At 35.1% G+C, this 17,287-nt stretch overlaps 1 protein-coding gene across 11 annotated transcripts in view; it reads right to left on the reverse strand.

Moving 5' to 3' along the window:
• Window positions 1-437: 437 nt before the first annotated feature.
• FAM126A (family with sequence similarity 126 member A) overlaps window positions 438-17,287 on the reverse strand; it is a 57,600-nt gene continuing 40,750 nt past the window's right edge. For 7 of the 11 annotated variants that reach the window (XM_026082825.1, XM_026082823.1, XM_026082828.1 and 4 more), the window contains 4 exons: window positions 14,544-14,660; window positions 13,724-13,811; window positions 13,004-13,163; window positions 438-4,556 (listed from right to left, as the gene is read on the reverse strand). In XM_026082825.1, coding sequence (XP_025938610.1) covers window positions 4,000-4,556; window positions 13,004-13,163; window positions 13,724-13,811; window positions 14,544-14,660 — 922 coding nt within the window. In that variant the 3' untranslated portion in view covers window positions 438-3,999. Of the gene's footprint in view, window positions 5,723-13,003; window positions 13,164-13,723; window positions 13,812-14,543; window positions 14,661-17,287 lie in introns of all 11 variants that reach the window. The other 4 variants (XM_026082830.1, XM_026082829.1, XM_026082831.1 and 1 more) reach the window with 3 other exon arrangements.

Genomic DNA, 17,287 nt, shown 5'->3' on the forward strand with positions numbered 1-17,287 from the left:
ACTGCTGGATAGGAGCACTAATGAAAATATAGCACAGATTATTGCTGTGTAAACTATCAAAAATAAAAATACTGTTATATTAAGACCATCATCACAACTATCAGAATTATACAAGCAGTGACGCATTACTGACAGCACAGTCCACTTCTGACATCAGCCAGTTTACAATTCACCTGTTTATAGATACCTGTGAGCCAGTAAGTGTTTATCAGCTGAGAGGTTTAGTCACGGTGTCTTAATTGACAAGGCTGTATTAGCAGAGCCTGTGTAAAACATGGGTATCCAGCATGTTTTAAGTAACGTGATCAATCTTCAGTGACTTCTAGATGTGTATAGTGAAAGCTGAACAAATGTATTGCTACCTAATGTGTATTTCAGCAAAACCTGTAAAAAAGAGGCAGAGTTTGCTACTGTACAAAGTATTTACAAAAGTATACAACTTCAGAAAAAATCCAGTTTATTTCATCAGCCAAAGTTTTAAACACAAAACACCACAAGTTTGTAGTTTATACACTAGGAATGTAAGTTTTCATGTATAATTAAAAAGAGGTTTTACTCTGTAAAAAAGTGAAATACTGCATTACTAAAAGTCTCACACACACTGCAGAACATGAGAAAGTGTAGCACATTCATTTAAACTCAGGCTCTCAGGTGAAGACTAACAACTATAAACTGATGCAGCTATTTCAGAGACTTTGGTGAATGTTAAGAAATGTACACATCTATTCAGCTGTCTTAGAAGTATAATTATACAAATACAAAAGGCAATATATTACACATCTATATATAGCATTGTAAGCCTCAAACATTGACAAAAGATGCCAGATAATTTAGAAATTTCTAAAATCATCAGAGAAGTCAGAAGAGACCTCCTTAGATAGAGAGAAACAGGGCTAAAATAGTAATATATTTCTGTACTTGTCAAATCTGTCAGGTATTGAATGACATTTTTCCCCCCCTCAGAAAAGCCATCGCAGCCCCAGAGGAAATGGTGAGAAGACATACACTCTTTGCACAAATGTTACAGGTTCTCAAAATGAAAGTAGTTCTACTCAGCTTTCAATACAGTTTTGCTAATGGTGCTGTTCAAAGCCATCACTGGAAACAGTTCTCTGATTTAAAAACAGTAAGGTCAGTTTTAAATGTCAGCATTAAACAGCTTCTCTTTTATTATAATTTGAGATGATTCACTCCTATTTAACATTTTTTCTGCAGAATGTTGCAACTATGTATGACATTTGGAACATATTTATCACAACTACCTACTATGGGGTAGCACAGAATATGTAATGTCTTAAGATAGTTTCCTTACACCTTTAAAAGGCCCCTACTTAATATACACCTTTCATTAATCAGTCTAAAATGATCAGATAATGCTCAAAAACCAAGAGCTTCACAATTTTATAAGTAGCAGGAAAGAATTGCCACCACTGCTTCCCTTCCCACCTCCACTCCAATCCTACACTAGAAACAGTGCAACACTCATCTTCTGGAAGTTGATGGGTATTTGGACAAAATAAATAATTCTGACCTCCCTCTCTGCCTGCCTCTTTCTTTTTTTTTTTTTTTTTGTAAGAAAAGAAAGAAGTATAGTTGAAAGTTCATTACTTACATCAGTAAAGAAATTCTTGGGACTCAATTAGTATCAACATGTGATGTCAGTTCATAAAAACATACCCATTGTATAAGTTGATCCAGAGACTAACGCACAGATATTTACATGAAGCCACACATGTATACAAGCAGCAGCCTTTAGTACCAATAAACTTTCCTTTTATCGTTTTATAAAAAGGTATGAAGCCTCATGTAATTTCAGCTATTATTTTGGATTCAAGCCAGACCAAGATTAGAATAATTAGCTATATAAAATAAAGGGTAAGCTAACTGTACTTTAATACTGTCTGACTTGAAGCCAACAGCACTGTAAACATTATGTTACATCTCTGTATTTTATGGCATTTTAGATACTTCAGAAAGCTAATGATTTATAGCTAAGTGGCTAGATCTTCCAAGTATTATAAATATCTTTTACACCAACACCCAGTCTGAAAGTGTCCACTGTGGAGATAATCGTGATCTAAAAAACCCAGTAAAACTACTTAGAAATAATAGTTCCTTAACACTAGCTCATGATTAATACTGTCACAAACATTTGTCAACTGTAATTTTATTTTTTATTCTAATTTTTTTCAATATAAGTTACTGTAAGGTATTTCAAAGTATTCTTAAATACTTTACTGCAAGAGCAGATCAGGAAGCAGTTTAAGTTCTGCAGGTTATTTCATCATAACATCTACAACAAATCTTAAGGAAAGGAAAAGCTCTACATTCAGAATAGTGTGTAGTACTAGGCAATGTCTGCTACCAGCTGCCTGAAACTCTTCCATTGCCTGGGGTTACGCACACTCCAGAGACTATTTGTATTAGTCTATTTTCAGTAACAACTTGTTTAACACCATCAATTACACCTTCCCATCCATTTTCATTAATTAATTCAAGAAGCTATAAGCTGCTAGTATAACATGAGCTGCTTAAGTCACTTGTGCTTCAGTTTAAATAAAAAAGGAATATCTAAACTTACCCCCAGGCAAATAAGAAAGTCTACTAAAATTTCACTGTTTGCTCTTTTACAAGGCCTTCTTATATTCTTGACAATAAGGGATTGCTACCTGTGGAAATCTGGTCACTTAGGAATGAACACGCATTGCATCTTCATCCTGTTTCTCCACTCATAATAAATGGTCTGTTTGTCAGATGGTCACTGCCACTGAAGTGCTTTTGTCAGCTGTTGCTTCTCCAAATCTCTGCATAAGCAGTTTTAATGCTGATTTTCAGTTATAAACCCAAGGTTGCAGAAGTTAGTAACAAATGAGGTCATCAGACTACATGAAGGTTTGAAGTTAAGTAACCTTAAACAGGCTTCTATTTTAGAATTTCAAATTAGAAAAATAAGAGGTATAAGAGATTAGCAATTATAATGCTAGTTATATTTATATTATATTTTCCCTTTGTGCTTGCAAGTTATTAGAAGTACACATCCTTTGGTAGTTACTTGAGACTAAGAGAATACAAGTTCATGTTAAACACATTCACACTCCTGATTTGCTTGATTCAGTGCAAAGCGTTCATACTTTATTTTCTACATGATACCACTACACAAGCACATTTCTTTCCCATTAATAGAAATATTGATGACAGTGACTTTTCACCAAGTAGCTTTGTGCCCAATATTTAAGAATCTGAAAGAAATAGAGACTGTCAGACTATTGGTAGCCTGAGAAGTGACTACTACAGCAATTCATGAGAACTCCCACCCACAAGTACTGCTACTGTGTGACTTTTGGCCCATTTTCAAAGGTGTATATACAAACTATAATGTATCTATAATGCAGACCCATAAGTATACAAAAGCATGAGTATTGCCACATGTACTAACTACTGTTACAAAAGCTGCCATAACAAACACTGAACTGGTGCTTCTAGTTTTAACCTTACACGTAAATGCAGCTTTCTTATGACTAACACAAGAAAGCGTTATGTTGTTACAATGCTGTTCCAAAATTTCATGCCCACACCACAAGGCTCCTACTAAATAACCTCTGCAGTTTCGCTTATGCCAGCTGGTAGCAAAGAGTAAAATCTCGCAAAGGGGATCTATTTGTTCCCATACTGTGCATTTGTAGAAAGCCGCACATCTTGGTCAGTGGCTAAACAACCAATTGATGCTTGTTAAATTGGTGTTACATGAAGCTGTAAACAATCAGGGGTATAAATAAAGTAAGAAGTCAAAGAGGTATTTTCCAAGCTATTAGAAGTTGATGCAAAATAATTGCAACTGTGTCTACTCATTCTTACTGTCAAATGGGAGCCAAAACATAAAAATTTATGGGCTTCAGGTTTAAGGTGGTAATATATAGCATATTAAGGAGCTTAATGCATGGTACCCACATCAGCATAAAGCCCTCAGATTTATTTTTCATACTGGCCAATTTAACAATGTCAATCTGTTGATAAAGTTATACTGATACTAGGAGGTCGCTGCTGATTGGGTTGTTTACTTGAAACGGGAAGATCTGTTCTTTCTGCTCCATATATCAGTTTTTCCTCCTGAAGACTACAAGCTGAGAACCTGTTTGCCTCTGTACCAGATACACCACCACGATTATTTGGAACTGTGACACCACTGACCTGTTCAAAAGATTTACTAAAAACAGTAGTGGTAGTTCTGGCCAAACTATGGCTGCCAGGTTTAGGCAGGGATTGGCTAGTCGTCAGTGTCAGTCTCTTCAAAGAGACAAGCTCTAGGTTCTCACTCATGGCTCTCTGAGTCTGTTTTCGTGACAAGTATTCTCTGCAGGTTTCCCCTTCTTTTTCTTTCCCTCCAGCTTTGCTTCCTCCAGATCTTCGCTGGCTCTTCCCTAAAAGGCTCTTGCTGCTGGTGTTGCTGCTGTTCGATAAGGCAGACTGACTTGTGCTAGAAGTAGCCCTAGAGTAAAATCCTTCATCAGTTTCAGATACTTCTATCAGTTCTTCTTGAATTGCTAAATCGGTATTACCTGCATGGTAGAATAAGAAAAAAATTAACATTTGACTTTCTCACATTTAATGATTTTATGATTACTAGATTTTGATATTTATAAGCATGAAGCTTTAAAGCAACAGAACAGAGAGCAAACAGAAGACAGAGCACTTACCTATTAAATTACATTTCGGAATACAATTCATTAGGATATAAAATTACAGCAAATAATGCTGCATTAATTCAATCAAGAAGCATGCCCACAATCTCATTTTGTAGTCATTTTGAAAAAAAAGAAAAGAAAAGAAATGCAGTCTTGTTAATTCATGCAAGGGATTAGAAACATATCAGAAGTTATTACACAAAACTAAAAAAAGTGTAAATCTTGTTTTGAGCAAGTGCTCCCATATACTATTTTGCAAAGCTCATTAATTATAAAGATATGTGATCAATGCCCCAGAACACCTAATACGGCACCTGCACAATTAGCAACCCAAAAATGCTTTAGGACTGAAAGGTCACCTTCTGCATCATAGGTCTGATGGTACGAGTTGGAAACTCGAGCACAGTGGAACATGAAAACTCAAGCACACAATGAAAAGTGAAATTTGGGGAAATCTGATATACACAGCAAGATGCTTTTCATGTCCATTTGGATAGCTTTCTTCATTCCATTGATCACTGGATTTTGTGAACCCAATAAATATGCTTAATAAACTCAAAATAATGTTGAATCTCACAGTGTAGTTGCTCCAAATTATCTACTTGTAAGTACATCATCATTGTCTGTGGCACAGACAAATCTGTGTGCAATACATGCATCTGTGTTATTACACATGCAAATATATTAACTGCATACTTTAATTCTCCAAACATGCAGCAGTGACCCTTTCAATCAACAGCGGTACCTTAGAGTGCAGCTACAAGTGCTCTGCTAAAACTGCACTCTGCCAGATGAGTTTATTCCATCCTCCATCATTTTTCTTACAGATTTTTGCCTCCTGATTTCTGGTATGCCTTTGCTGTCAGTTCTAGGATCTGTAGCTGTTTCCTGTACACCCTGTAAATGCTGAATATCATTCTCTGCTAGTGCTCTGCTTTTTTCCCCATTCCCGGTTCTCTCTCCAGCCACATTTGTGACACTAATCTCAGGTATGATAAAGTTGCCCAATTCAGCAGCATCATTACCATTCTCTGGTTGTTCTAGAATTGAAGATGAATAAGAAACAAAAAACAAACAAACAAAAAGATGTCTGAAACAAAACATGAAACAAAACCCCATAGAAATAGATGACTAAAGCATTATGAATTAAAGCAGATGTTCACATATTAACCTCTTGTTAATTAGCAACATTAGCAAGTATGGAATTTTACTTAATTTTTAAACTATGAACTTCAGTCTTCCAATTATTGGCCTGCACCCACATACTGGAAGTCCCACACTTGATCTTTCAAAATTAAAAGCTTTGAGTATCATCATAAAACAAACATTCACAGAATTTCAAATATCAAAGAACTCTCCGTAATTATGACTATCTTCTCAGCATCAACGTGCTAGAACAAAACTGTCTCTAAAGTTGTTATTTTTACAATGAAGTGGTATATCAACTTCATGTGTTATCACTTTAGACCAGAAATTCCACTTTCAGTCCACATGCAGTGTTGCAATGCTGCACAATGGTTAGCCTGATAACTAATACCTGAATCACCAGGCCAGCTCAAGCACACTTAAATTCCTTTTTTTTTTCATTTCAAAATCATTTTTAACCAGAAAAATATTTAAAATTAGGAAGTCTCTCCAGTTACTAAAATTAACTTGCTCAGATAAAATTTATGGAGTTTTACTCAAGTGTTTTGCCACTGCTAATATTATACCATAGATATTGATCTTCTCAGCCTTTCTAAACCTCTTACATGATCTTACAACTACCTTAATTTGCAATAAATTTATCTGTGTCACACAAGTCAGTTACTAAGCAACTCAGGGGAGAGGAGGGAAACAACGCAACTTTCTGCAGTGCTGGGGAAAAAAGGAAATTAAAGTAAAAACAACACAACTTGGTTCTAAGATTACTCCTTTTCACCTGAGGAAGTCAACAGCAGAAAATATACAAATGCTAAGCCTGGCTAAAAAAACGTTTTAAGACATTCTGAGATTCCTGCAGATGTGGCCAAAAAAATAAAATAAATAAATCACACTGCTACTCAAAGAGCAAGAATGACGACTACATGTAAGCCCAAGATTTTTAACAATAATGATGATGATAATGCAGTAGTTCCTATGAGGTCCTGTTAAAACAAATCCTGATCCAAGATCACTGTCTAAATTAGATGAAGACAGGTTTGAGAAAGATAAACTGGGGGGGGGGGGGAAGACCTTGTGGGAATTCCTAGTATATGCAAGTAACAAGTTACAATCCTAGCAAGCTGTCAGCTTCACAGTGTTTGAAGTATTTTAAGTGTCTGAAGATCTTTTAAAAAAGTACTCAGAATTGCTTTATCAGCACTAGCTCTACAACCACAAAACTGCATTTGATGACCTGGAGAAGAAAAAGAGAAGCCATCAGTTACAGGTAGTCACTGCACATCCTCCATGAAGATGTATACCACAGAAATACAAGCAAAGTAGAAGAAAACTATACACTATATACACTACATGTGTTATATACATAATTTATATACAAATGCTAGGGCAACAAATCTGACAAGACTGAAAGTGAACTAAAAACACAGCTCGGGCTAAAGCTCAAGTGAAACCCAGTGTTTTATCCATAACACAAGTCTTTCACAACTGAGGATTAAGGAAGGAACTTTAAGACTAGACTGTCAGTTTGCTTTGCAGATGACAGGAGTTTTCAGTACAGACATTTAATTGCCTATATGAAGTACAAAAATAAAGGAATTTATGATGAGATGATTTTACACAGCAGCAGCTCTAATGCTTTTCAGCTGGAGGGGAATCCCCTGCAGTGAGGACAGCTGTGCGGGCACAGTGTACTTCCAGTTCCAGCACGCTGCGCTGCTTGGCTTTTTGCTGGCCTCTGTGCTTCTCTTGGTTATTCTGCTGGGGATGGACACCATTGTCCCCCCAGTGCAAGAGCCATCCCCAATTTTACCTGCAAATGGTAAATATTACGATTCTTTAACTATTCAGTCACTAATGAAAATATCTATTTAATAAGTTGTACTATCTAATGGAAATGACATTAAAGTAGCTAACAGCAGCAATTAACTTCCTGATATTTGGCACCAAATTTAGAAGAGTTAAGAGTTTCCAATTTCTCTTCCTGCTAACAGCATCTTCTGCAGAAGTCTTTTACAGTAACAAAGGTAGCAATTGAGCACTGAACTGCAGCAGTAGAGACATTAGAAAGCTTTATGCTCTGCAATAACTAGTCACTAAAAAAACCCTTCAAAACTCCTCTAGGAAAGTTGCACTGCTGACACATGCACAATAATATAAAACTCATTTTACAGTTACCTATCACTAAAATGCAGCCAGTATCATTTGAATATTAGATATGATCAAAGTAGTATCATAATATCAAATACAGCTATATATTTATTTATTTATTTATACACACAGATACTTTTTTTAAACATAGGAGCAGAGGTTTAGTGAGGAGGGAAGACTGACCCTCTAGGTAAAGTGGTTGCATCTCACTGGGGTGAGGTACCTGTACTTCTGTGGCAACCTTCAAACCCCCTCCTGTTACCCCATCTGTCTGGCTATAGGCACCTTAGTTCAGCAGGTCTTCCCAGGATCCATATCCCCACATGCACAAGTTTACTCTACTAGAAAGAGTGTTTAGAGCAAGGAGCCCACACAGAAGAGTGGGCAGAAGAGAGTTTGCTTTCAGTTCCTACTTCTACCCAGAAAGGGCAAAAAAGCATTAATTAGTAGTGCCCAGCTCCAAAGAAGAGCGATGGAGGGTGCACAAAATCAAAGGCACAGCAGAGACTGAAGGAACAAAGGAATATATACATATTTTTATAGATATATATATATATTTTTTTTAAGAAGTTACAGATTTCATGGTAATAGCAATAATTATTTTGTTTGGTATCATGCATTTCTAGTTGCAATATCAGATTCTGATACTAGTACCTCAGCCATCACTGCTGTATTCCCACAGCTCTGTAACCAATCAACTGGAAAACTACTGAGGAGTTTTACTCAATACAATTATGTTTAATCTTTTAGTTAAGAGTTATTAACTACTTTTAATGAAAGGGAATACACTTTTCTCAGAGTTTAACACTGAGCTACAGGAAGAAGTCAACCAGAAATAGGATACAGGGTATCTCATCCCCAATTAACACTGTCTACCATAGCATCTACAGTCCTGCCCTGTGGCAGCGCTAAGACTATGCAATCCATGTCCTTCACAGATGCATCCCATCCTTATTTTTAAAAGTTTTAAAAATACCCCAAACAAACCTTCAGCTTCAGAGGATTTCTTTTTCAAGATAATACTGCTTCAGACTAGACAACTCTTGGGGCTTATTCTTCTGAGAAAGAGATATTAACATGCAGTGCTCAAGGCAATGTAGCAAAAGAGAAAACACCAAAAGACACTGCTAAATAGCGTATAGACAAAACTGAATAAATATGTCACCTTGAAAGCTACTGTAAATATGGTATAACATTTGAAGAAAAACACATTTGGAGTCAAGTTCTAGATGTGTTGTGTAGTACAACCAACTTTGGTAAACATATTTAATGATTACCAGCTGCTAAAAATTAATTCAAAAGATATTTCAATCATAATCTACCTTATTATTATGAGTGCCTCCAAACAAGCAAACTCTTCATCTAGATTGTAATTGAATTTTAACCACCACAAGCTCAAGCTGCATCTCTTCTACAGCCATGTCAGCATTTTGCATTTTGAATGATTTACAGAAGTATCAAGCTTATATCCCAAAATTATCATTCATTCTGAATTCCTAGAAAAAAAAAGTTATAACTATTTCAGGAGCCAACACTGTTTAAAAAAATAAAAATAAAAAAATCTCTCCATAGAGTCTCAAAGACTAATATCTCTAAACCTTGTGCAGTACTTGAATGTCAATCATTGTAATGGGGAAAAAATAACATTTAGTCATTCTTCTCTAGTCAATATCATCTTTTTTGCTATGTATCTACCCAGCATCTGCTCAGTTCTTTTTACTCAGTCACTTATGTCAGAGTATTTGTCTTACATGCATTATCTCTAAACACAGGAGTTTTTCCAGTAGCTCTTTTCTGGGCAGTGTCATACAAATTTTACATTAGTAAGGAAAGCATTACTAGAGCTTGCTTTATTTTTTTGTCCTTGCTTCTATAAATAACCACTCATTTAAGTGTTTATGTGCTTTACATACTGCACGATTTTCCTGGTTTTTCCTCCACTTGTGAATGGAAACAGAGGAGCCACTCAGAGCTTGTTTTTAAAATATGAACACTACAAAAATTGATGCCCAATCAAATCCTCTTTTTTAGGTTTACGATTTAGAAGCAAAACAATTCAACAGCACAAAATAATTTGCAGATAAGTGGTGGATAATATCAACTGACTCTATAAATCCCATTCATTTGTGAGTAGATGGATCCATTTTGCAAATGACCATTCCATTTACTATGTCTGTCAGAAGTTCAAATTCACAATACCAACTTGACTTTAAAAAATGTCTAAGTAACAGCTCGAATGAAAGGGTTACATGCAGGGTTGAGTATGACAGTAAGATTAAACAGTAAGTTGACGTTTTCCCAGAACAGACTTTGGTGGAGATTTTTAGCAAAGGTTAGCAAGATCTAGTGTCTGCAAATGGAAGTAGTTTTAAAAAATTACTAGAAAGAAAGCACACGCTTCTCAGCTGGAAATGCAATTAGCCTGTTGTAATCTGCAGTGTATTTGGTTTTTTACAAACAGTGATGGAAAATGCTTCCATCACTGGGGATTTTTTGCTTCAGGAAGTCTTGTGGTCCATGTAATGCAGAAGATCAAACTTAACCACACATAACCACCAACTTCATCTCCCCACCCACCCACACTCTAGGAGAGAGAACAATGATCAGGAGTGACAAGGTTTGTCACCTGATTTCTACCAACTCCAATACTCATTTTAATTCAAACAAGCATCTCTAAACACAAACCTCATTATTCTATCTGTATGCCTACCCTAAAGTTCTTTCTTTCATCAGGATTGTTGGGCATGGAAGCTTGTTATTAGGAATTTTGAAATCATGATACAATTCATTCACTTTAAAAGACTTCTTTTAAGTCATAAACAACAATTTTGTTAGTATTTTATAACAACATTTTTGAGGAGGCTATCTGAAGTGGTACAATACATGGAACATGCGCCATTTAAATCAAAACAAATTGGTGGTCAGTCAGTCAAAAATAACATAGGTTCAGTTTTAGCCTTTAAACTACCCTGTTTCCACAGCCTTCAAATTTACAACTACTCACACAAATTTTTTCCCCTGTCACTACACCAAATGATTTTTCCCCAACTAAATCCTGTGTGCTACCACTGAGGCAAGTCCAAAGTTTTCTCAATAACCCAAATAAAGTGTTGACAAGAGATTAAGAGTCCTTAATCTTGCAAACCTAACACTTCCTAAACACTGACCACTCCTTGCTTCAGTCATACTGACTAGAACTAGATTACACCACTGTTTCTCTTGACTTGTCCTGCTTTATATGAGGTTCCCATAAAACCCACCATTCTCCCCCATCTCTATAAATTCTACTGTTATTCTCATTTCTTTCACCTTACTGTTATCTGCTGCAGTGCACAATTGTCCTACCCATTTTCTCTTGAACTTCAAGTATCACCTTTACAAGAAGGCAATACTAGATCACCGGTTTTCGTAAAAACTCCCAGATCTCAGTATTTGCTAAAAAATCTGCATTCTCAGAAGGATGGCTCCAATACTGATTCTGTAACATTTTTTGTATTACATTTTTCTGTACTAACAAGAGCAAGGGGACACTTATTTTAACATGCCTCCGTTTCCTTTGGATAAGCAACATTCAACATCACTGATCCGTGTTCCCCTCTGTCACCTAGTCTGAATGAACATCAGAACCACCCAAAAAATAATAGCAGGCAAAATTGCTAGACTACAAAGGGCGTTTCTCCATTTAAAAGCTGATCTATCATACAGATTTTTGGCACTTAGCTAATACTCCTTGCTTAAGAACTGTCAGCCTGAAGAAAGGAAAATAAACACTAAAGGCTAAAATTCTCCTTAGAGTCTTAACATTTCAGTAATGAATTGCTATGGGACCTCACTCAGGTTAAAGATGCTAATATTTTAGCTCTTCAACTGTGTCTGACAGTTTTAAGCAGTTTTTAACCAAAATTATTTTCAGTTGATTATTTTAAGTTGCTTTGACCCTGGGCACCTTACTATTGGTACTACAACCAGTGGGTATCATTACTGCTCAGAAAGCTCAGTCATTATTTTAAAGACATTTTCTACCAGTATATGTATATGTATATGTATGTATATAAATAATTTTCAACACTTGGCTGAAGTATTGCTAGGTGCTTTATGACAAGGAATTTCATAGTATTTTTCTAAATACATTGCCTATACACAATAAAAGTTTATAGTGTGCATTATACAAGAAGTTTTTATGATTCAGCTTTAAAAGGCAGAATATTCTTTTAATAAGTTCAGTATAAATGTTCACTCACTTCCTTAACCTGTGATCAGAATTACTAGCTCAGGAGAGCAAACAATGAGAAGTTTCGATCTCTGGTTGATCTGCTGTTCTTCATCTGAAGCAGGTAGAAGTGGAATAGAATGTTTCTTTTTGCAGTACATTCAGCACCATCTTTTTTCACTTTTCACCACAGACCTGTGTCCAACTTGTTAGAATCTCTTATGCTAATCTGCCCTAAAAATAAAAATTTATCTGACTATATTTAAGTCCCAATTTTATTTACGTAATTTCAGACAGATGAGGTTTTGTGGTAAGAATACTAAATATAATAGTAAAGCTGTTACAAATATATTGGTTTTGCTTCAGGTACCATACATTATTGTTCAGAAGAAAACAGGAACATCAGCTTCTTTAAAGATTCAGTGATTTTGGAGAATTCCCTTGAATAGAAGTTGGTTAACAACAAACAAAAAACAAACATGGTCAAAGAAAGAAATAGAGAAAATAATGTCTGAACTGTATTAAGATTTCCATTCACCAGTTAAGAAAATAAACTCCAAACTGCTGTTTGCTTACTAGCAGCAGCAGAATGGCACATCCCACTTCATATATAATCGGTTTTATCACTGCCTCAAACCCATATTAAAAATCTGAATAATTCTCTTTAGAAAAGCAATCTCAATCTAAAGAGAACTAATGTATAATATTCACTCACTGAAGGCATTTTAATTAACAATGAAGATGTGCAAAACCCAAAACCTCAATATTATTTTAAATAGGATTAAAAAGCTCGGAATTCATTGCAAATAATGTTTCTTACCATGTCTTTTCCATCTATGCCCTCGGATAGACATGCTAGTCACAGCATTTCTTGATATTCTAGATGAAGTAGGTGTAATTTCAACCTGAATGCATCTTGTACCTTCTTTACTAGATTTCATGGCACTCTGAGGCAGTGAAGCTTTAATTGCATTAGCAACCTAGAACAGAATAAATGCAGATAAATTCTTAACAAAAAGATCCAAATTTTAGGAGAATTATGTAAGGGGATTCTTATTACTCCAAGAAGAGTACTCTGTATAATTCCAGTTTAAGTTCAAATAACCACACTAACATTTTGCTAACCACACTAACATTACACAGAGMWKSTWAAAAAAAAAAAAAAAAAARMCAGCTGCAATWGMCYGTCTCACAACKAAGTTRTATTTAAAATCCAKMACRCTATTTAAAGYAAAGTTYCTRGTTTYWATATGCAGYTATTACTCAACATKAACTTMRGCATGTTTCTGCATCTTTTAAACCTCCAAGACTTGGAAGTCTTCTAGTGTAAATGGCTTGTACACTAGGGAATATGGTAAAATAAAGAGCATGTTAAAAATGTGTCTGTCTATATACTTATAGGTCTAGCTATTCAGTTAAGCACAACTACATAGACCTTGTGGGCTTTAAGTTCCTGGCATGATGTTGCATCAGGGTGTGCATTCATCAGAAAAATTTAGTGGACTAAAAATTCTGCTCAAAGTTGAAATACAGCACCTACCAGCAGAGGTTCTGGATACAGTTCCAGCTGTGCTCTATACAAAATATCATCCATAGCTTTACGAGCCAGATCCCATTCTCCATTATAACTACAAAAATAAATTTATACATAAAAATTAGCACCCATCAACTGATGATCCTTCTGGGTCACATGACATCCACAGATTCAGTATTTCTTAAAGCTCAGTTTAGAAGTTAAACTGATTATTTCCTATTATGCCTGCTATCTAGAAGACTTGTTCTGAAGAGGTGTCCAAGGAGGAACAAGTTTTACTTTCATCGACTACCAGCAGTTAAAAAAAAAGACACAATCAGTTGTTGATCAACTAGTCATGATGTTTTCTGAACTTCAAACAGGATTGTTCTAACATTAGCAACACAGGAACATTTAAAAGATGGAAGTTTTAACATTTATTTCAGTTAATAAGAGAGCTTCACACATCAACATGACTATCAAAGTGTGAATGATATCAGCACTTCAAAGAAGCAATGGTAAGATTTTTTTTTTGCTTAACTAGACTGATGTCAAAACTATGCATGTAGAAATGTAGGCAGTAGACAACAATTGGAAGGTTATTCAAAGACTTTCACATCACCAGTTACACCGTTATGTGCTGTTCCATCCCTCTTTCTCCAATATTACATGGGTTAGTTCTGCAACTAGTTAGCTGAAGTATGTTCTCTTCTTGATGACCATACTACTAGACATACTCCTATTCACTAGGAAACAAAACATCTGAAAGGTGGTATGCCTACATGAATGTACAAATTAGGCTGACATTTCTTTATTTTATATGCGTATATAAAGAAAAAAAACTCACAAGGCATAATAAATCCCCGTTAGCATTTGCACCATAAATTCAGAAGAAACTGGAATCCTGCTATTTACTCCCTTGTACTTTCTCACTTGTTGGCGAGGATATCCACAGACACAGATTCTAAAGAAATCATTCATTTGTCATTAGTAAATAATGTAGAACCACCTTTCTATACAACATTACAAAGCCAAGTGTTTAATATACATTTTAATTACAATAGACCCACAGAAAGGTATTCAGCAACAACAGAACTAGACTACTACTCATTATGGAAGAAAGATATGCCCTCTACCGGCAGAGTTCAAACCCTTCAAAATACAACAGACAGAAGACGTCCTAGTCACTCATGTTACTTTTATACTGCAATTGAATAAGAAAAAAAATTGCCAGTAAGTAATTCTGAATTAAAAGCATTTGCTGCTGAACAGGAAAAAAAAAATTGTATTTAAGTAAATGAAAGTAGACTATCAATTATTATTACTCATAGACATTAGCATGTCATTCCATATAAAGCAAAGTCGCACACAAGTTTCAGAGCAAAGAGACCAAAGTATCATATTTATAAAATTATTATAAAATCCAGTGAAAGTCAGCTTTAGAGACTAGTTTTGAACCAAATTCCACATCAGGTTCTGTAGTCAAAACAGACTGGAAACCAAAGATACTGAGGGGTTTAGTATTCAATTCATTGACTTTTCAAAACAGCCAGCTTCATATTACTGAACTTCTGGAAAGATCTTTAATGATATTAATCAAAATATTCTCTTCTCCAAAGCATAGACTAAAAAGTTTAGTATCAGAAAGCTTCTTGGGGCACTGCTCTTAGATTTTTCTTTCGCCAGAAACAAAAAAAAATTTTTTGAGTTCTTCTTGTAAGATTGTATTGCAGTATCTTTCAAATTACATTTGTAACAGAGATTTCAGGATTCCCCCCATCTTTTTTTAAATGAATACTTTGCCACTAACTTAGCGTGCATGCATTTTTCTTCTCCCTCTCTATTCTGCAACTCATCTTCTGCTTTAGGTATTTACAATAAACAAACAAACCCCCCAGATCTGCAAGGTTCAGCAACCCTCCCAGTATGTACTTGGCACCTAGTACAACCTCGATTTGACTCTTCACACTCATTTCGCCGTATCTCCAAACGGACAAACAATTAAGACTTCATCAAGAAAGGCAGGGAGCCATGTCAGTAACAACATGCAAGGAAACAAGAACACTGCGTATTGTTTCTGAAGGAGTAAGATACCTACTTCACTGTATACACATCTGTTATTGAAGACTAATTCCCTAAGTCCTAGGCTTGTGCTGCCACTTATCAAGTTGGTCAACTGCTGCTCTGAGCATCAGTATTCAGTTAAAATTGTTACTGATACCTACAATCTTAGGTATGAATTTCTCAGACTGGCACAAAATGAAATTTAAGTGATTGAATGCAACCATTTAAAGCCATGTTTCTGAAAAACAGTTCATCTTGCTTTTGAATTTTGATTTTCCAGAATGGCCAAACACTTCAATTTGTAAATAAATGCAAGTTTTCCCTCTAAATTAGATACTGTTGCTGGCCAGAAACATACACTATTTAAGTACTTCCTGCATAATCATTCAGATTAACAACTCCTATTTTGTTACTGTTAGGGAAGGAATATACTACTTCAGATTATATTGTGACTTGTGTCAAACTACTCAAATAACTTAAAATTTTAAATTTTTAGAGACTAGAATGCAAATATACAAAGTTCATCTGCACAGTATTTTGACAGCTAGGCAAAACAAAAATGTTATCTCCAGTTAGTGAATCAAACTGGTTCTTCTGATAAATATTTTTAAGATGCTAGAACCACCACAGTTCATGCTCTCACATTTTTTTTTGTCCGTATATGGTAAAAATTGAAGCACAAAAGCTCCTATCTAATTCTCAGATGACATGAGCTAGTTACCAAAATTAACTAAGTTGAACAACCAAAAATAAATAAATAAATAAACATACATACATACTTTTTTTTTTTTTTTTTTTTTTTAAGGTATGCATCTCCCATCCCATATTCAACCTATTTTTGGGGAAAAAAAAAAAAAAAAATAAAAAAAAAAAAAAAAAAAAGACAACATTTTAGTTTCGGATATTCCATAATTTCTACCAATGGTTTGGCTCAAAGACTACTGTTATAGTCCACTAAAATAATATGCATTTCAGCATTAGGTAAAGCTGGGGGATGGAGGGAGGAGTCTAGTTTAAACAAATGTTTCTCTAGACATGAGTCTCTAGTTTAAACAAAAATGCTAATTTAGATTAAAAAAATCTAACTAGGTCATTTTTTTTAATGCAGATGTATGTATTTATGCATTTGCTAGATGCGATAGTGTAAGCATACAATAAATATTTTGGGAAAAATAGTGAACTCCCAGTAGGAATGTGATCAGTTACACCGATAAGGTTACAGAAAAGATCTTAATATAGCTACTCTATTAACACCAATATTGATCAATTTTAAAAAGCCTACTCTAGCCTGACTTACTTCCTATAAAAAGGCTTCAATGACACCAGCAGAACTGCTTCACCTTCCATCAGAGTAAGATAATTTTATGAAAACAGAGACTATCACTGAAAGTACCCAAATGCAGAAATCTGGATTTACAATACTTGAGATTAGCTCAAAGTATTTTGGGCTGCAATTGTTATCACACAGTAAGTTTAACCTTTGTAAATAAAATAAAAAGTACTAGAAGTTTGTGCTTCTTTAAAAAA

Source organism: Apteryx rowi, unplaced genomic scaffold, assembly GCF_003343035.1.
Source record: "Apteryx rowi isolate R43461 unplaced genomic scaffold, aptRow1 scaffold_595, whole genome shotgun sequence".
NCBI lineage: Eukaryota > Metazoa > Chordata > Aves > Apterygiformes > Apterygidae > Apteryx > Apteryx rowi.